Source organism: Athene cunicularia (genome assembly GCF_003259725.1).
Source record: "Athene cunicularia isolate RWA chromosome 1 unlocalized genomic scaffold, athCun1 chr1_part1, whole genome shotgun sequence".
NCBI lineage: Eukaryota > Metazoa > Chordata > Aves > Strigiformes > Strigidae > Athene > Athene cunicularia.
In genome coordinates this window covers 63891992-63913261 of record NW_020799091.1, presented here as the reverse complement: position 1 = coordinate 63913261, position 21270 = coordinate 63891992, and the positions used below count along the sequence as shown (strand labels likewise).

Here is a 21270-nt window from a genome sequence, read left to right as displayed (position 1 = left end):
TTTCCCTGAAGAACATCAGGAAATACAGTGATTCATGGATTCCTTTTTAATATGCCAGGTGGTCTTTAAATTTAAGAGAAACACTTACATAGTGTATTCCCTTGTGCCAGATAGGATCGATGTCTTCCAAAACCCTTCCTCACAGATATTTTTCTAACCAAATGTTCAGTGGTGTGCTAGCCATATATACTAACTTGCCTTTTCAGTTTCAGTAGTTATAACCAAGATTGAGATCTGATTGGCAGTGGTCCTCTGGCTGAAAAAGTTTGGGAGCCACTGCCTTCACTTAATATAATCTTAAATTTCTGGTGGCTGGTCTCCTACATCTGTGTCCATGCTTGCTCAAAACTATTGTTAGGTGGTTTTTTTTTTTCTTTCTCTAGCATATAACTTAAAACTCTATTCCTGAATTTTCAGTGCAATACTTACTCATCCAGAGGAAATACACAGAATACATGTCTCCTTAGAGTTAGTAACAACTTTTTACATATTTTGCAACTAAGTCTGTGTCTTCCTTAGTCTCTTGACTGAGTAAAACCAACAACCTTGATAAATTTTATCTTCCAGTTCTCTGATATTGGAACGGTATCTTGTCTTTTCCTTTGCAGTCCAATTGATCTAACTTTCTCTTGTACCCAAACAGGCTAGGTATCTTCCATGTGCCTTAGATACTTTTGCTCTTTGTTTTACATCCCATTATTAAGTTTGCTTATGTTTATAACACTGATAGTGCTGTTATATTACTGGGTTTCTGCAGAACTGCAATGCACACAGTTAATTCTGATCTTGTATTTCTGTAGTCAATTATTCCCACTACCTATATGACTTTGCACTTCTCTTTAATGAAATCTTTATTTACTTCCAAGGGGTTTTCCAATTTGTCCAAATAATTTTGAATTCTAATCCTGTCCTCTACTATGCAATGCCTTTTTTAGATTTTGTGTAAATTGAAGATTTAATAGAAGTTTTCTTTGTATCATCTGAGTGACTTAAGTATTGGACAGTGTTAGATACAGGACTGACACCCATGGATAAGTTACTTCCACCAGTTTGGCAGAGAACCACCAAGGTTCTTCTAGAACCTCCTTTGTGTAGTCTTAAAGATAATAGGTAGCAGTTTGAGGTTGCATCAGCACACTGAGATGAATTTCACCATGTCTAGCTTCACTCTGGGCACCAGCACTTTCAGACTGAATTTCTAAAAGTTGTTTCTCAGATTACTGTCAGTTTTCATTTAACCTTTTTGCCTGGAGCATATCTTGAAAAAAATCTATGTATCCAAACCACTTCTTTTCCAGGAGATATCTGCAGGATGCATAGTGTCTCTTGTTACAACAGCTGACATTCATAAAGGAGGGAGTGGGAAGGCACAGAAGCCCTTCTTAGAAGTTTTCTTGGTGATAGAAGGGTTTTGGTGATACCCAACGTAGTCGTCTTAGCAGTACAGTAGATTTTGCTCCAGGAAAGAGTTCTAGGGGGAGGTGTGTATATGTAATTTTGTGGTTTATTTATTTTTAGAACAGTCTGTCTTTCATTGCTTTTTGATTTCTTCTTATTCCACAGCTTCCCTCAAAACCAGTGCAAGAAATTCTGCCTTTATGTAATTAAATGGGAGGAATCCTCTCCAGTAAATTAATTTACGTCTATTATGTCATTCCCCCAAAATAGGCATAGAGTTCAGTACAACAATACTCATTCCTAAACACAGGACTGCCTTTTATAAGAGCCTTTTCCACAGTTCATGTGGTGATACTAGGGAAATTTTATTTCCCTTTATATCTGCAGACTTTCGTCTCTGTAGCCTCATCCAACTTGAATGTTTCCCTTTTTATTAGCTTAATATTGTCAAGTAGTACATGCTTCAGTCTGGACGCATGCTGTTTAAAGTAGTAAATGTAGTACCAGTCCCCCTAGGTGACAACTTGTGTAAGTAGGGAGGTGCAGGAGGCAAAAGCATATTGTATAAGATCTGTCATGGTTTTCTTTGAGCGAAAAATGATGTTCTGAATAACATTACTGAGGACCCAACTGTCAAATGTCTTTCAAATACATCTGAAGAGATTTTATTATTACCTAAGAAAAAGATGAATGCTTGTAACTGTTAAGACTATTGTTCTCTAAGTGGCGGTCAGAATTCAGGAAAAAAAGAAAGCAAGGTTTCAACACAGCATTGCCATCTCAATGGCTACGTATTGGACCTGGTAGGCATAATATTTAGATATATTAAACTTCATCTGCATGTTTTGTGTCTATTTTGAGATAATGTAAAAGGTGCAGTTTATTAAGGTCTGGTTTGCCAGGAGACTTTTACAAAGAATTATTATGGATAACTGTGATTCTGTTTGTTTAATTTGCTGTCATGTTATTGCTACTATATTTAGTACAATCTTTCAAGTTTTGCATGGTGCAGATTTAGAAAAGTTTATCTCACCTTGGAGAAATTTATCTCACCTTCTACTCCCAGTTTCCCAAAGTGAAATTTTGCATCCTAGCTCTTGGTTAATGTTTACAAAAGAATAGGATTATAGATCTTTTGCCAGGTTGTATACAGAGCAGTTCAGATGTCTAAGGACACTGTCCAAGTTCAAAACAAATCCTTAGATCCATCTTTCTTTTTTTTTTTGAACCTGATACTTACTGTGAGTCTCTTAAAGGGTCTCCCTCTGAGCCCCAACAAGATATGTTCAGGAGATTCCTCATACTCAGGAGTTTACTACAGTTTGTTTCAGCACCGTGGAGGAACTTAATGCATTCTTTCATGGTCTTCGACTTTCAACATGGAAACATAAAGCAGATTTGGTTCTTCATCAGTCCTTTGTGGTCCCTTCGCCTGCTTGCTGGCTCAAAAGGTTGTGCTTCCTTCTCTCTGCCAGTTTCCTGGGATCAAGCAAGCGATGATACATGAGGAGGGCATTCAGACTTGAATCAAATATTACCTCAACACCAGAAGAATGACTATCTTTGCATCCGGTATGTGGACTTCAAGGAGGTTGCATCTTCTATGAGCAGATGAGTATAACGTGCTCTTTTTAATTGAAGCAACATCAGCTTTGGCTTTCATCGTAGTAGTATCTCAAGATTCTTTGAAGAAACACTTAGACATTAGGGAAGGCTACCTGGCTATCTTTTTTTTTTTCTTTTTTTTTTCTTTTTTCTTTTTTCCCTCCATAAATACTTATCAAGATTTCCTCCCCTTTCAATGAAAAATTAGATTGATCCTTTTGTAGGGTGTTTGTAGGAGTGAGTGGATGGAAGAAGTTGAGGGAGTTCAATAAATTAATTTCACATTTACTTTGGAAGAGGTCTGTGAATGCTGTATATTAGGTGTTTTGATGGCCTTTGCCTGTGTATGTGGTCCTCACTTTATTTTTGTTCACATTTTTCTTTCTGAAAATTCCAGCAATTTAAGAGAAGCTTAGTACAGAACAGGGTTCTCTGATCAAAAAAAGGCCAATAGTAGAAGCAAAAATGTGGCACAATTGCCAGTTCTAGTAATCCCTCATTGATTCTTTTGATCATGTTTGGTTCTTATTTGGGAAATGTGTATCTAGTCAACTTTAAGTCATCTGTTGTAGTTTATCTGAATTGTACGTGGAGAGATTTGTGGAGACGGAAGGATTTTGAAACTGGCTACAATCAGATTCATTAGGCTGCACTCAAACTGGCATTTAGATAACTATCTTCTTCTAAGCCTAGCTCACGTTCAGAAGCAGTTTATCTGCTTTTGTGCAGTTGATACTCAAGATAATAAACATGAAAGGCTTGCTTGGAATCAGCCTGCTTCAGTGTGTCAGATGCTGTGATAGAGTTCATAAGTGAAGTCAGACCCTGCCCGATTCCTGCAGAGCTCATCAGTACTCTCCCCTGTCCACCACAGGGACTTTGACACCGTGCATTATACATGCCCTAACATAAAGCACTGGGGAGCTCTTTTGTTTATGGCTTTGCAGGGGTGAATGGATCCAATTCAGCTGGATCCTGAGTTAGTATTTGTATCATACTCCTTATCTGTTTGTCCCTTCTCTCTTCCTTCTGTGGGGAGCTCCTAATTGCAGATAAGGGCTGTTTTTCTCTAAACTTTTGGCAATTTGGTGAAGGGGTTTTAGGTTGAAACCTGATGGTATTATTACTTTGCTATGTGGATTTTGTTAGTGTGTAGAAGAAGGAAAAGTTTGATAGGAAAGAAACTAATTCTTGTGTTCATGTTCATAGTAATTTGGAGGCCAAAGAAGACTCTTAAAATCATTCAGATGAGGAAACAAGGAATCAAGTAACTCACTGAATCTTGCAAGTATTCATTTGATGTTTGTTGGTCAGGTAGTGCAATAGTCCAATTTTTGAGATCGATTGACACCAATTTCCACTGTTCCCACATCTGCACCAGTTTTGGCATAGTGTCCAGGAATTTTATTGAAACAAAATAATTTTGTGCAATGTAGCTTTTGTTTTAGCTTTACAGAAGTATATTTGACTGTAGTCACAGTAAGAAAATAAGAGGGAGGAGATCAAAGAATATTGACCAAGTGATACTTTAGGGCAAATTATATGACTATAAAGAAAACATCTGAAGTTCAGCCTCTCACAGAGGCTACATATGTTTTCACAAAGCAATTGAATGACAGATTTATGTCTTGTCCAGACTCATTTTTTTATGCAGTGTTGGGAAGAGGAGAGTTTGTTATTCTTCTCTTTTCAAAGCTATAGGATAAGTTTTGGTTCAAGCACTGGGGAGAGAAAGCCTCAAATAAAGGGGCTCTTGGCTCTGACAATTTCATTTCCAAAACTTTATCTTTTTTTTTTTTAATCCATATTAACTAATAAAAGTAACTTTTCTCTCCTACAAGCTTTGTTACATTCTTTACTAATTTGTTGGTTTCTGTCTGTAGATGGACTGGGTAAGGCTGATGCATCCTGTTATTTTGAAAAAAAAAAATTGCTGCCCATGTATCTTGAGAGAGTAATGTTTGAATGAAACTCATTGGTGAGCACTGACACTTAAAACAATCTGCCCAAAGTCTCTCATAGAGATGACATATAAAGTAGCAAAGCTTACGATAGTTATAAGAAGATTAAACATCAATAAAGGAAGAAAAAGACAATACTGGAACAATCAGTTAATCTCAGAACATTAAATTAAAATAAATTATTTGTTTACAAGCTCTAAAACATGATGGACTCTACCATCATAATGTACAGAACCTGATTAATATGCTAACTAAGGTTCATGAGGGCAACAGTGGCTAATATTAAAGTATTCTTATAAATAAAGATTCTAAAATATCATTAGAAGGCCAGTGAAGTGCATTTAGTCTTTTTTCTTTTAAGTTATATCAGTAATTCAGGTGAATTAGTTTTAATATTCTGACAGCTTCAAACATGACTGCATGAGCAGCTCTATTGGTAGGACAGTCTGAGAGCTGGAAAGCTCTATTTGGCAGAGGATGACAAGTGAGTGCTGCAGTCCCAGAGTGTTGTTTTGGCACAGCAGATCTAAATGAACTGCATTTTGTGTTCCTCATAAATCCTACTCTCCAGCCAGTTCCTTGCTATCTGATGAATTATCTTTCTGTTTTCTTATTTCCTTGATTACTTGTGTGCAATGACTTCATTGCCCTTGTCCAAAATCATAGCAAAGTGGTGAGGAACTTAATTTGATTTTTTTTTTTGTTCATGCAAGAATCTAATAATGATTTGCTGTTGTTGTTATTAATAAGATTAACATTTAATCAAATCTTGAAAATAGACACTGGCTGTCTATCTAATAATGTATTTATCCTGCATTAATTGTGCTAATTTGTTATCACTTCAGGCTTTTTGTTCAATCAGGGTAGGAGAGGCTGAGGGTTTTTTAAAAACGATTTTAGAATGAGGCTTTAATGTTTCAGAAATAGATCATACTGCATACAAAATGCTTTACTTCTGATTGTAAAAAACTGTTTAATAAATCAGAAGTGTAAAGCACCCCTTTTAAAACATACTAAAGCATGTTTACTATAATAAATGTTACTTACAAAGTCATGTTTAAAATAAAACATTATTTTACTAACCTTTTCCTCCTTGAACTTGCGTTACTTAGATATTTTTAAATTTTTAAATTTTTTTAATTTCAAATTTTTTTTAGTAATTTTAATAATTTTCTCATGGTAATTGCTATCACTCTTAGATGACTCAGTTCTTAGGGTTTTACTACAGAAAGCTTTATAGATGCTGTATGTATCCACAACTAGACTAGATATCTAGAAAGCTGAATATATATATTTTGAAGCTTTGTTTTAGTGTATGTAAAAACTTTGGACTATAAACCCATTATCCTGAAGGGGCTGCATGACACAACACCTGCTAGATACTGACACTGAAAATGTTTTGGGGTGAAGGAAAAGTTCAAACCATTTTTTAATGCACAGTATATGATGTAGTATTTCTATTATGTTCTTTAAACATTAACTGTTTAGCAATTTTATGGTTTGGATATGAACATGGATGTTTGCAGTGAAGTCTCTTCTAAACTGGTCCTGGCTTAGGCATTAGTTTCCAGAGATCCATGCATCTGTCTTTTCCTTTCCATTTATAAAACTTGCATTATTACTCTGTAATGTGTGAAGCATAATTTTTGGTACAATCCACCATATTTTGATAATTGTAGTTTGATTTTATTTTATTTGTAATGAAGTCTTCATATCTATGCAGCATTGAAATAGGTATTCCTAAGACTGCCTAAGAAATCCATGCCGTGCAAAAGCATCTTCTTGTGGGGATGCAGAACTCCCAAGGCATAAGGCCTTTTTTTTAATACATGTATCTTTTAGTGCTGTGCTATTGTAGGAGAAACACAAACTCCACAGCATTACTGTTTATTGATACTACTTTCAGCATCCTAATGTAGAACTTGAACTCTGTGTAAGTAGGTCTTTCCTTTAAAGTAGAAAAATCCTCCTTTCTGTCCTCAAGGGCTAAGTTTTTCTACCTAGGTAGGGTAGGTCTTCAGTCAAAAGTGTAGCCGTATCCCCTGAGAATCTAGCATACCTGAAGGCCTAGTTTTCTCAAATACTTCAAGATTGCATAAACTGCCACCACTCCCAAAACTGATTGTCCCATCTAGTCCTTTTATTCAAATATCTCTTGTGTTAGTTCGTGAGCTTGTGTGATTGCAGTGAACCTGATGAGAAAGATTTACTTTGTAAATTTTTTTCCCTTGAGCTAATTTTAACCAAGATCAGGACTTCTCTCCATGTGCTTAATGGGAAGAGCACTTCCAGCATGGACCAATTTCAGCCACTACAGAGGGGCATCCTCAGCAGGATATTCTTTTGTTGTACATTACAGCAAATAATTCCTGCATGTTTGTGCAGGAGAATCAGTTTGCACACGTGTAATGTATCCCTCAAGTATCAACTTAATTAAGATAGTATTTCACGTGCACTATGTTAAATACAATTCTGAAATAATCAAGTTCACCTTAACATAATACTAAATTTGACACATTTACATTTGACACATTTGGCCTCTTCTTTCCCTTTTAACTTTTTTGTGGCACCGTTAACCATCTTTGTTTCCTTGTCTGCAGCTTCTTCCTTTTTTCAAGGAATATTTCCATTGGAAGTATAAAATCTCTTCTGTTATTAAAGTGTGTTTTCTTTAAAGTGCATTTTGCTTAATATTGTCACGTGACAGATTTGCAAGATTGACTTGAAAAGGTTGAGTCTTCATAAAGAAGCCTGAGTGAATGGAATCAAAGCCAGTCACTTCACAGGAAGATTATTCAAGTTTCTCCCTTCCCATTTATTTTGCTTTTCATTTGGGATAACTTATGAATAATTAACCTGTATATCTAAACAGCAAAGAAATGCTATTAACTATTCTCTCCTACTTACTTTCTGCAAAAAAGTGAGCATGGTGACAAAACAGAAAAGACTGAAAGAAGTTTATTAGGGTGTAAAGCAAGTTCTGTACCGAAAAGCACTCTGATCATAGTAGAACAAACACTGGCAGCGCTGTCTCTGTATAGCTAGCTGTAGACATATTGCATTTCTCTACATCTTAACTACTGCACTTTGTCTGGGCCCCAGCCCTCTATGATAGAGACTCTAGGGAACTGGCTAAGTTAAAATCTGGAACATCTCTTTCAGACTTGAAATTTGATTTCAGGTGACAGTGTCCTTTGGTTCGTAATGTGATATTACAGTTTCAAATACCATGCTCCTTTCTTGTATGTGGAGGTCAAGCTTCCATCTTATCTACTATGACAATACTTTCTATCAAGTTTCATATTCTGTTTATACGTCCTTTACACTAATGGCACAAACAGACATCTTTTTTGGTTTAAGAAAGTCTGTCCTTTATTTTGTGGTTTGCACAGCAGCGTGCGTACAGTTTAGAGCTGTTGCCTGTGGGACCAAACACAGAAGCCATTAGGTATTGTGAGTTTCTGGGAATGAAAACAGGCCTTCAAAAACCATCCTTTCTACCGTTATGCTGCGTCTAATGTTGCTCCTGCTTTTCTGCTTGAATGTGTGGCAGTGCTGCATCCTCCTGTTGGTGTGCATGAGCTGGTCATGGTGCAGAATAAGGGCTGCTTTTTTGGACTCATATTTTCAGTATTGGGTGTAGGTGTTTGTCGAATGATTCCAGAAGAGAATTATTGCTGAAAGGGGTGCTGTAGAATTATCATGCCCCAGGCAAATCTTTTTTTATCCCACATGTCCTTAAATTCCCTTTAAAGTCAAGTGTGTCTAAAATGTGATAAATTAACAGGAATTGGCACCTGCAGACTTACATGTTTGGGTTTCTATCAATTTTTGGTGCATTTCTGTGTGTATCTATTGGGTATTTTTATTTGTAGATGGAGTTATTGATAACTATTTTGTTCTGTTTCTGCAGATGGAAAGTAGCTTTAATCTGGCACTGCTGGATGGTGACAAAAATATTTTAGTCTTTGACCGCAGTGTTCAATATGCAGTTTATACCATTACTGCTTGTCTTCTGCCTTTTGGGTCAGTGAGAGTAGTTCCTTATAATTTTTGTAGTGATTTTAAAAGAATGTTATTTGTTTGTATCATAATATACTGGATATAGCATTAATTGTTTAACCATAAGAGTTCTATTGCATATAATGTGCTGTAATATTTATATGTTGCTTTGTCTCTTGCAGATCTAGAAATGGCAATTGCATATTGGAATTTAGTCTTGTCAGGAAGGTTTAAATTTCTAGATCTTTGGAATAAATTTTTGTTGGTAAGTATTCCTTCCTGACTGTCTTAGTCCACAATAGTCTGGCTTGTAGGCTGTGTGCTTACAATAAAGAAAATGACAGGATATCTAAATACTTCCTTCAAACTTTTTCATTTTTGAAAACTGAAAATAGTCTTAAGCCAAACTAAATCTTCTTTAAATAATTTTCTGAGAAGAATGCAAAAAGATGTAGCAAAGCAGGAGAGCATTCTGCTTGCTTGATCCTGTATCCTCCTACTTGTGAAAGCTTCTGCATGAAAGGAAGACATGACTGTAAATTGAACCTATGTAGTCTTTATTCTCAAGACAGCTGTGGTTATTGTCAACCATGTATTTTACCATGCTCTGCCTTTTGTGGTATTAATGCATGAACTCAGTCTTTTTTATATGTCAATTCTGTTATGTCTGACTTAACCTGAGAGACTTTTCTTTTTAAGCAAAAGTTCTTGTCTGAGTAATTATTTTTTTTTTTTTTTTTTTTTTGATAATAGTTGTGAACTGATCTTGACAGTTTTCTCTTACCAGTGCAATTCTGTGGGCAATGGAGTAGAGATGCATAAATTAAACTTTAGAAATTGCAAAATATTCTTATTAAAGACCTGATTCACTCATCCATGTTTCTACATTTGCATTTCTATGTACTTGCAAAAAAACCCCTTACCTAATGTTACATAATGTATAATATATATTTTTTTTTTTCCCTCAATTTATCATCTTATCTGTTGTTTAGGAGAATTAAGAAGTCTTTCTGCATTTTGTCCCATAATCACCTGTGCTTAATAGAGGAAGTGTATCATTTTTGCAGTATTTTCTGACATTTTTTGGACAGTATATTTATTTTATGCACTGAATAACGTACCAGTTTCATCAAGAGAACTTGTAAAAACATTTCGTATTTTAACTGCCTTAATACACTGAACACATCTAAATTTATATCTATAAATGTAACTGAAGAAAAGTCTTTTTTTCTCACTTAAGTGATGAAGTTTGTTACAGTGGACTGTTCTGCAGTTCTCTACTTCAAGCAGTAATCTAGATGATCTGGTATACAGTGTCTTTGCTACAAATATTTAACCTGAATATTTACTTTAGAGGAAATGTTTAGATTTTAAAAATTCTACTTAAGAAGCAAGATAGGACTCGTTAGGATGGGGCTTTTTTGGTTTGCTTTAAGGAACCTTTTCCAGAAGGTATGTTTGCTTGTCATATTTTTTGCAGTCAAGATACAGCCGTTGGCTTGAGTGGGAGGACATGTTTGCTGTTGCATTGGACAGCAACCTCATTTTGATCAAGTTTCAAATTTTTGAAATGCAGTTTGTTTTTCTCAATACTTTAGAGTACTACTGCTTAAAAAAAAAAACTAAACAGCACCTCACCCCACAATACAAAACCAAACCCACAAATAACCCCAACCCTTCACTGAGCAAGTCTTATCATGCAATTGCAACTTTTTTACTACAAATGAAAATTAGGTGTTAAAATTTAATTCCCTATTAATCACCTGCTATCCTCAGGTAATAAAGCAGTATCAACAGATGAAGGGAGATGTGAATGATCTGACTTGATCCTACAGCTAACAACTGCTTGTGTTTCCCCACACACTGTCTTCTTGGGAAAGCTAATTTTAAAAGCTGAGAATGCTGACTAGGACTTAAGTTTTTCGGAGTGCTGCTTAAACTGGCCAGGGTGGCAACAACTACTTGTGAATGGAGAGTGATCCAGAAAGAACGCATTTGAAATCAGGCAGGGAGGCAGTTGTGGAGAATATAGGACAGGCTGGGCAGAAGTGGAGCAGATGCAGGTAGTGCATCATGGTGAAGGAGAGAATAGCTGAAGAGAGGCTGGAAGGCAATCTGGGAATGAGAAGAATGTAGGTGCAACTGTAACCCACAAGTTGAAAGAGAGACTGGGTAAGCATAAGGAAAAAGGGGCTCAAGTTGAAATGACAGAATGCTAACCCATGGCTGTACAGTTTCAGAACCTGAAATAGATGCTATTAAGCAGAAATCTAAAGTGCATTGGGTTTATTCTTTTCCATAACAAGTTAGAAACACGTATTCTAAAAACAGAACGGAAGAAATAAGACAGCTATCAAAGCCTTCTTACACTTTTTTGTCTTCTTTAGTTGAAGTTTGTTTTGTAGCTTTCTTTGGAAGCTCTGAACCTTATTTAAAAAAAAAAAAAAAAAAAGAAGAAAAAGAAATACTTGTAAAATGTGTATTTCTTTATATGTCAATATAAAATACTACTGTGTAGTTTGAAAATAGTTTGGATCAAACGGTACCATTTTTCCTCCTTTATAGGAACATCATAAAAGATCAATTCCAAAAGATACTTGGAATCTTTTGTTAGACTTCGGAAATATGATTGCAGATGATATGTCCAACTATGATGAAGAAGGTAAGCAGTATTTGATTATCTTCAAAAACTGGTACCGCAGAATTAAAATATTGCTATAAACAAACAGAACATGCTGCTATGTCTGTCTTAATTTGTTTACTGTTAGAGGTTTAGCTGCAAATATAGTGTCATACTTGTTGCCAAAACAGTAATGATAAGAAGGTTAACTAGTTAGCTGTAATATGTAAATAGAAGTAAAGATACTGTCACATCATGAGATATAGCACATGCTATTTGAACCTGTTAATGCTGCAAGAGTCTGTGAAACTGTATTTTTTTGTACAAAAGCGCTGCTAACTGTTTTGTGGAGAAATCACTCTATAACTTTTGGGGTTATAAAGTGGGTATGTTTATTCAGCGCTGGGCGCATGGGGGGTCGCTCCACCACAAGCATGCGCATCGTTTGCAGCTCTCGTCCGGCTTATATGTTACAAAATAGTGTATATTCATAAAACGCCTATACATATACATAGTTTACCCCCGCCTCTTCTCGCTTCTCATGGTAATCAGGTCTCCTCCTCTTCTTCGCTGATGAACTTTTCTCCCTGTCGCTCTGTGCAGCCTCAGTTGTTCTCTGGCTTTCTTCCAGGCCAATGTTTTGGGGTTGTCTGTTTTTCAAAGACTAGGAGGGACTTCTCTTTGGGCTAGGAGTTAATCACCTAGCAACGTTATCAGTACTTGGTATGTCTTTTTCGAACAGTCCCATACGCCTCCCCTTGTTTTTGCGCAGGTCTTGCACCATCAATCTAAGATTGTTTAGACTCCCTGTCTCATTCCCCCCTTTTCTTTTTACTTAGTAAATTCTTTTACTACTTATTTATCTACTTCTTAATCTATTTCCCTTGCCCTATAATATGTTAGTACTATCCTATAAATTAGTTAGTTTATTGCTTAAAGCTTGGATTGTGATATAAAGTATCATATATAGCTTGCAAGCGTTTTGTAAGTCTCCAGATCTATACATATATAGCTACAGTAAGGATTAACAAGATTGCTACAGATATTAATAAAGCAACCACTGGGTGAAGGGCAGTGTTTAAGATTCCAGTAGTTGTCGGCGACTATCCGAAGAGTGTATCCCACCAATTATGTTTCCCTTCCTGCTCAACCATCTTTAAGACCTTTTTTATTCTTTCCCCATCATGAAAGGTTGTGAGTAAAGTTTCTTGCTCTTTTTCTTTAACTTCTTCCAGTATCCGGTGTAAGTCTGGGTGTTTTAATAGGCTTTCTATATGACTGACATTTAACCCTATGGGGACAGGAAGTACCTTTACTTTGAGGCTGCTTTTCAAGAGGGAATGTGTAACTACTGGGGCAGAATAAGTGAAATCGCACCCCAGGATGATGGTGAAATTACAAATACAATAATTTAGATGTTGTATTAATTTCTTCTCTTGTCCATCTATGATTATTGTGTTACACAGTGTCCTTAAACATGTACATCCTTTTCCGGTATAGACAACAATGGTTCTCAAATCTACATTGGGGTGTGCTTCAAAGTGGCAAATCTTTTGGTCAGTATCTAAGCAGGTATTCTGGGTTAGTAAGGTATTACTTTTACATATAAATCCCTGTTGTTCTTTCATGATACAGGGTTCGAGATCTACTGCTTGCCATTTATTACCAGTATTCATAGCCCAGGTCTTATGTTCAAAGGGGTACAGCAGAGTTTTATTATAATTGATTCCAAGACTTATAATGGGGTGTATGGTGATTAATTTTGCATCATATATTGTTAACACAAAAGTTGTTACTGTATTCGTGTCAGGCCTATAGGTGAAGTTGACCATATTGTTTAGACTCCCTGTCTCACTAACTGCGAGGAAATACATCATTTTTCTATGCTAAATTGTCTACGTGAGCATTTTTTTTACTATCCTAAAAGCAATTTATACCTGTTACTACTAATCCTGCAAATCCTAATATATATCCTGAGTTATGAATAGCTCTAATAGAAATGCCATGGTTTTGCTATCAACTAATGTTTATCAACTTTGAGGTCTGGATTGTGCTTTAATGACATTTTGTTTGTACTAAGAACTATTGCTGCAAGAAGAGATTCAAATGCTTCATGTATTAATTAGTTGCTTTTTTCAAGTTTTATCATGTCATGCATGTTAAAGCTAGACTAGGCCAGAAATGTCAAAGTGAGATTCTGATCCTTTGTATTTAATGACTACACCAATTTATTGCTGTTAACAACACATTAATTTCTGAATTGCTTGACTTCTCTTCAGGAGCGTGGCCTGTTCTTATAGATGATTTTGTGGAATATGCACGACCAGTAGTCACAGGAGGAAAACGTAAAACTTCCTAACCTCAGATGTGTCGATATGGACTAAACGTGTGCTCTGAACTGCATTAGGTAATGAAGATTTGTTGACTGATGACTGTGCACATTGTTGCTGGTGTCAGTGGTCGTGATGAGATTCTGAAGACAAAACAGAAATTCCTCCTTTCTGCCTAAAGAAAATGTTGGCTGACTTGTGGATGCTCCAAGAACAAACTCAGAAGATAGTCCAGGCTGTTTGTAGGCTATTGACTTCAATTCTTGTACTGGTTGTATCATATAGGATGTAGATTTTGCATGATTTTATACTTTGGAGAAATTTAACTAGAGGCCATTTTATTAAAGTTTTGACAGCACAGCATGCCATTCAGTTCATGATCCAAAGTGACCACCAGCAGTTACATAAATAAAACTGTATTATATTGTACCTATATTAAAAGCAGTATTTGTGGTATATAAATTAAATCCCTAAATAAAACTTATGCAGTATGTTGTATTTTTATAAAAGTTAGTTCTGTGGATCTGTCCTAATAGAGAATTGTAACAAAACAGGAAAACACACATGCTTTTTTTACTTGCTGCCAAAATTTTAAATTTGTATTTTTAAGTCCTATATTTATAGATTGATTACATCCAGCCTTTTGTTTTCTCCCAGTGAGATTAACTTCCTCATTATTCTTGAAGTGCTTGTACATATAGCAGTAGCATCGCTGAGGAAGGCCTGCTGCTCTATGCTATGTTGCAACTCCAGCTTTTTTAATTAACCATTTTAAAGTAGATATTAAATAACCAAAGATGCTGTTATAATTCATGTTTGATAATCATAGTTCAGTTAGTCTTCAATTATGTGTTTTATTTATTTTAAATAATGAACTGGTAGAATGTAACTTTTTAGTTTTATCTGTAGTCTGAAACATATCATAAATTCTAGCTAAATGCAACATAGTTACAGATGCAATTCCTGGCACTTCTCACAGAAAATAAATGTGAATAAGCCCAAAGACTTAACTATTTGGCTTCCACTTTGGAGAAATATTTAGGGGTAAGGAGACTTTGTAGTAAGGAAGATAAGCATTCATGCCTCTGGTTGTATTACGCATTCAATTTTATTTATTTAATGAAAAAAAAAAGTAAATTAACACAGTATCATTGATCTCAAGGCTTATGGAATTGGACTAGTTTTCACCAAATCTGAATTTGTTCAGTCATTCACTTCTCCCCTTTCACCAGACATCTATTATAAACTGTACAGAGGTCAGTCTCCTCTTTCTCAATAGTGTCTTCCAATGCCTAAGCACAAAATAGTTTTACCAGAAACTATTCAACATGTCTTCACACAGGGCTCTTTTAAATGCTACCTCATCAAAATGAGTTTCATAGCCACTGTAAAAGTTTGTTAAAGAGTTGCTAAAGAGTATGTACAGCTATGATCAATATATTTTCTGTAATCAGAGCTGAATAGATGCAAGAATTTTGAAGAAAATAGTGCATTAAGTTATATAATTTATATCTGTTGGGATCATATCAGATCATTTAAGTACTGCATGACATCATACTATTTTATTTTGTAGTTGTGAGAGTGTAAAAGCTTACAATATTCTCTTAAACTCTAATATTTAGAGTTTCATATAAGCAGTCAGCTTTCATTTACGTCAACGCAGCCTACAAGAGCAAATATACATGCTGCGTACAGAAAGATTACCTTAATTCTTCCACTTGAATTTCAGTTGTGCATGATATATAAAAAGCAGGATTAGGACAAATTTAAACAAATTAGCAGATTTTCTGTTAATAAGAATATAGCAGGCAAGTTACAAATGCCCCATGAGTGATGTATTATTAGTAGTCTTTTTACCCTAAGCAGTATTTGTAGATGTTAGATCTTGCATGGCAGCCACTGGATGTCAGTGTCTCAGTCTTCAGATGCCTCTCTCTTCTGTGTAGAGTTAAGGAGTAACATTAAGCCAAATTACTTTCTGACTACATCTTTTTAGAATGGTATTTGTGTACATAAGTCTAGGTATTCCACAGAAATCAACAGAGATTTAAAAACAGTATTATGCTCTTTTTTATTACATTTTATTTGCCTGCTTTTCCTTCCTCAAACAAGCCATTTCTATATATGTCCTGTAGGCTCTGGTGAATGTGTAACATCTCATAACATCAAGTGCATTTATCCAGCCAAAAGCAGTGGAATGCTTGTTATTCACACAATTGCCACTTAAAATATATAGCTATAATATAACTGACCAGAAGTACTTTAATCTATTGTTATGTGATGTAACTGAGTAGTTTCATAGCGGTAGCGCCTGTAAAATATTTGTTCATGCTGAGAACTCCTTCAAATCAATCTGATGAACCTTTTAAAATAAATAGAGCATAAAAAATGCATGTGAGTTGAGGGGGTTTTGCCTTGTTAATCTGAGAAAGAAGGAAGGTTCTTAGCACAGTATTCAGTTTCTATTTATACACAGTTATTCACTTACTCTTAAGCCTCATTCCTGTGAGGATCCTTCATGGAAGACACCTTCCAACAGAGGAAGACTGGGAAAAATACTCTCAAAGTAGGAGTTGGTCCTTATCAGCCAGCTTCCTAGGAGTAATACACTTCTTTTGTTCCTAGTCTTATACCCATTTGAAGCCATGTATGCATTTTACACTCCCATAAATAATAGCATGGGGTTATACCTTCACACTTGAACAAATAAACTGCCTTCAAATTATGAGTACCTTATGTATTTTAATAATTGCTGCTGCCCACCGTTCCACTCTACAGGGCACTCTGACTTGCTTTTTAAGAAAGCTGATACAGTGGTAGCACTTAGGCTGATCGACTTATAAATGGTACAGATGTCTTCAAGTTGTTCAGTGCATACAGTATTAGTTCCTAGACATGCTGTATGTATTTTTAAACTTGGTGCCAAGTTGTTTGGTTTTACATCCTAGAGTGTTTGAAACTGAGCCACAGGATTTGTACTTGCCAAGTCTAAATTTAAATGTAACTTATCATGTATGTCATGCTGAGGAGAGCAGACCTGCAGGCATCTGCTCATTCAATGCACCTGAGAGATTTGTTGCTGAGTAAGCTGTACGTGTGTAAATTTTGTGGCAATGGAAAAAGGAATAAATGGACTGTCAACATAAAGGATTTGAAGTCAGTGATGTGAGGTGTCTGTATGGTTTTTGTCAGCTTTCTGCTTTGGAAGCTTTGCAAAGACTGTTGGGTTTTTTGTTTTCTGGTTAATTTATTAGATTCTTGCATTATTATTTGACCAGACAGAAGAGGGCAAGGATGTAATTAATTTTTGAGCGGTTATAATAAATGTCTGTTTTGCTCATCTGTGCCATCTTTAAGCTTTTAAGCAGCTCTCTGTGTTTAGCTGCAGTGCAGCATCCACTACGTGTACCTGCTAGTGACCAAACTCCCTGTAATTTGTGTCATTAGTTTATACTGGCAATGAGAGGTATAACTGCAGGGAAAGTCTTGCTCAGTCCTAGGCTCTGAGCTCTGCAGGAGAAGCAGCATGCTCAGAAGTCTGCGCAAAGACATTCAGAGGTATGTATTCAACTGTCCTTAATTCTCTTCGGAAAATTTAAATCAAAACAAGTAAGTTGTCCTCTGTACTCTCCCAGCTGGCATCCATCTCCAGTGGTTTCACCAATGGCTGGCTGCTTTGGTATCACATGAGTCTGCCTTCCTTCTCTGATTAGTGAAGTTTCTGATGCAGATACTTGAACCATGACAACCTTTTCCTTTCAAGTGTCAGCACCAGTAGCTTCCCTCAGCTGATGCCAGCCAGCATCTGGCACACCAAAAGGCATAACCCTTCTGAAAAGGAAAAAGCGTCATGTTTTACAACCATAAGAAATTTTTTAAAAAAATATTTAACAAAACTTTTTTTCGGACCTTGGCATCATGTACAGTATGCTGGGTAAAATTACATGAGGATACCACACCTCTAAAATGGGCTTTTTTGTTATAAAGTTTTGACAGAGGGGTCTGCAACTGCAGTTATTGCTACAACCACAGACAGAAAATTCCGTATTTCAGACATGGGTACATGTTCACCTCAATAAGAAATGCTTGGGGAAGCTTAAGGGCATTCAAATTCTGATTGAGTATAATTACTGGGATATTTCCTCTTATTGGTATGTATACTTGACAAATTCCCATGTGTTTTTTCTTGTCCCTCTTTTACAAGAAGGGAAATGCTCTATTTGTTGTTAGGCAAACCCTATAGGCTTCATGTCATGACATAGGCTTGAAGGTAAAGAAGAAAGAAGTTCATACTGTGGTGTTAAAGGAATATTTTTCCTTTAAGGCAGTGGTGTAAAGTGCTATGAAAATGATTCATCCCCCTATTAAAGAATTGAGGAAAACCAGACTATTTCTTCCTGGATCTCAATGAATGTCTTCTATAATTAGTATTATTCCTAAAGGAATGATCCTGTTGCCAAAGTGGAGCCCTTCAGTAGTGGCAAAGATGCAGCTCTGACTGAAGTCTGACACCCACTGGGTATCAACCTTGCTTTCCAGGATGTGGCTCTGCATCCTTTGGATGGGTGAACTTGGAATCAAGAGCATTTCTCTGCTGAATGTCTTTAAATGGCAGAAGCATCACTCACTCATGAGTGAAGAACTGGGGGTGTAATCTTTTACCTTAAAATGCTGAAGGGTTTGTGTTGATAGGGCAGTCTCAACTCGTGCTCCATTTGCTGGTTCATTTATTCATAAAAGACAGCAGTGCCTGCCCTAGAGTCCTCTCTAGGGTGGTGGAGATCATCGATTCACATCCCCTCAGGTGGAGGAGGCAGGTGGAGCCATGTTTGTTGAAGGCTGATTTAATGTTCTCATGTAGGGTTTCAAAATGCAGTTGAGCTGAAACAACAGCATGTTGCCAGCAACAAGTCTCTTCACTGTCCCAACTTCCCTTTCCTTTTGTTCTGGATTCTCCCCATCCGAAAGCAATCATATGTACACTAATGAGAGGACCTGAAGCTGCGTTTTTATCTGATTTAACATTTATCAAACAATTTTTGCTAGCTCTGTGTTTTTTTCCTGTTGTGAATATATATGATAAGTGAATACTTACCCATCTCAATGGAGTTACTGTATTTTGGTTGTTTAAGACATGCAAGTATATTTTACAAGTAATATTCTCCTTTGGGGGGAGTAGGGGTAGATATCAGTGCACCTAACCTACCTCTGCCCAGAAAGATCATAGTGGCTTGAAGTACCACTTGAAAAGGACATCATGTGCGATTAACAAACTAGATAAAACCTAAATTCTTTGTTGTGTGTTCTGCTTTGCAGAGCTGAAAAATAGAAATTCTAAGAAGTTTTCTCTGGGTTTTCATTATAACCCTTTCTCTAAAGCCAAATATTTTACTCCTAATTTGGGCTGTGTTACAAGCAGCCAAGCGTGCATGCAACAGGGTAAAGTCCACAGAAGGCAAAAGGGCAGTGCAACTGCCAGCCACATTCAGAAGGAAGAGATAAATGGAAAACTAAGAATAGCTTTGTCCGTTTTCAGGAAGGAACCTTTCATCCAATGAGGCCCTTACTAGCTCTCCATGGTGCCTCAGCAGGTGATCTCTCCTGTCCTTGTTTCACTAGTTCGAATTTCCACATGCTTCCAGATCATAATGCTCTGCAGGAATAGAGAAGGAGTGGGTGCCACAGAAGGGTGCGTGGATCTGTAATGGAGACATCAACATCAGTACTTCTGCCTGCAATGTTTTTTGTAAGCAGCCTTGGCCTTAGTTTTCCATTTTGAGTGTTCACTTTCAGACACGCAGAACGTGAAGTAACTCTGGCAGTGCAGGGGTGGCTCAGATTACCTCTGCGTTGCTTAAATGCCCCAGCTGTGGGAGGTGATGCCTGTTCCTATAGCCATGCAGGGCAGAGGGGCCGTGTCCTCACTGCTCATGGTGAGCCATCTCGAGGGCAGGCTGGACATGGCCTCACTGTAGAACGCTTGGCCCTGCATCTCCTCTGGTTGCTACATAATGCCCCTGGCATCCTAAGGCATAATTGCCCTTTTGTTTTGTCTTTTTCAGTGCACATTTTTTCCTTTCTAGCCATGAACACACTCTCAGCATCCTCTTCTTAATACTTCTGTTACCCAAGTCCTAACCTTTAAAACAAGAATGTACTAACAGAGGCTACTTTAACCACTTCAGCACCTTATTTCTTGTAATGTAAAATAGGGATGGCGATGCTTATCTGTGTTCTGAAACTGTATTAAGGTTTCTTGTGAAGTACAGTGATATTTCTACACATGTCAATAATTCAGTCTGTGATAATAATTCAAACTGCTTATTGCTCTGGTTGATTGGAGGATGCATCCTGTACACTGCTGGCCTTTTCCTTCCAAATAGCAATCAGTATTCCTTTCTGAAAAAGATCAAGGAAAAACAAAGACACCGCCCCCCAGCTATCTTTTATGAAAATCAATCAAGCCAGTCAAAGGTTTCTGTTTATCTACTTAAGTTTATATTTACATTTGTATTTCTGTCTGTAGACTAGTAGTAATTTGTGAGCCTTTAGGACAGTATGGATGATGACTCAGAACGACAATCTGAGTCAGTCACAGCAGAACCCTTGAAGGAAGATGTTAAGCCTACATAGAGACGTGTTTGTGGGCAAAATACATTAAAAAAGCTACAAGACTACAGAGCCCCTTCTTGCACTGCATGGCAGAAGCACAGAAAAAACTGCAATAATATGAAGCACTTAATTGCACAAGTATGAAGTTAGAAAGAATGGTATTAATAAAGCCCATCTCCTACTTCTTCATACATTAACTTTCTTAGACTCACAGGATGCCATTTAAATATATCCTTCAAAATAGGTTCCTTCCAAATGTGGGGTACACCTGAGCTCGGCCTTAGGAAAAACTCACTCTTTGCCAACAGGTAAGAGGAATGGGATTGAAGTTGCTGTTTTCCTCATTGTTTGTCCAGGGGTGCAGTGAGTTAGCAAGACATTCTCATAATAGGTGGAACAGAGCAAGAAAACTGTTGACAAAAATATCACCATAGGGCATAATTATTAGAAATGGGAGAGGCTGTCTGCATTTGACTAGATTTCTTACTGCCTGACCCCTCATTCTAGTGTTTACAGAGTTTGGAAACTCCTTTTACCACAGGCTTTCCTTCTGGCTGGTCACTGAAAAGAAGGCTGATTCCAGCACATCAGAAAAGGGCAAGAATATATATTAATTACAAGTTATTAAATAAATAAACACCCCTGTGGAGGCATCTGTTTTTCTGGGTGTAGAGTTACTTACGCTGGGTAGGGCTAAGGATTTCCTGGCTTGCTTTATGCTGGGTTGCAGAAACGAGGCTTT

The 21270-nt window shown here is 36.8% G+C and overlaps 1 protein-coding gene across 2 annotated transcripts in view; it reads left to right on the top strand.

Moving 5' to 3' along the window:
* Positions 1-17649, top strand: part of DCUN1D2 (defective in cullin neddylation 1 domain containing 2) — a 28024-nt gene extending 10375 nt beyond the window's left edge. The window contains exons 4-7 of one of the 2 annotated variants that reach the window (XR_003398008.1): positions 2874-2970; positions 9149-9231; positions 11532-11628; positions 13866-14198. Coding sequence is in view for 1 of the 2 variants with exons in the window: in XM_026845005.1 (XP_026700806.1) it covers positions 9149-9231; positions 11532-11628; positions 13866-13945 (260 nt within the window). In the remaining variant the exon portion in view is untranslated. Of the gene's footprint in view, positions 1-2873; positions 2971-9148; positions 9232-11531; positions 11629-13865 lie in introns of both variants that reach the window. The other variant, XM_026845005.1, reaches the window with a different exon arrangement.
* The last annotated feature ends 3621 nt before the right edge of the window (positions 17650-21270 follow it).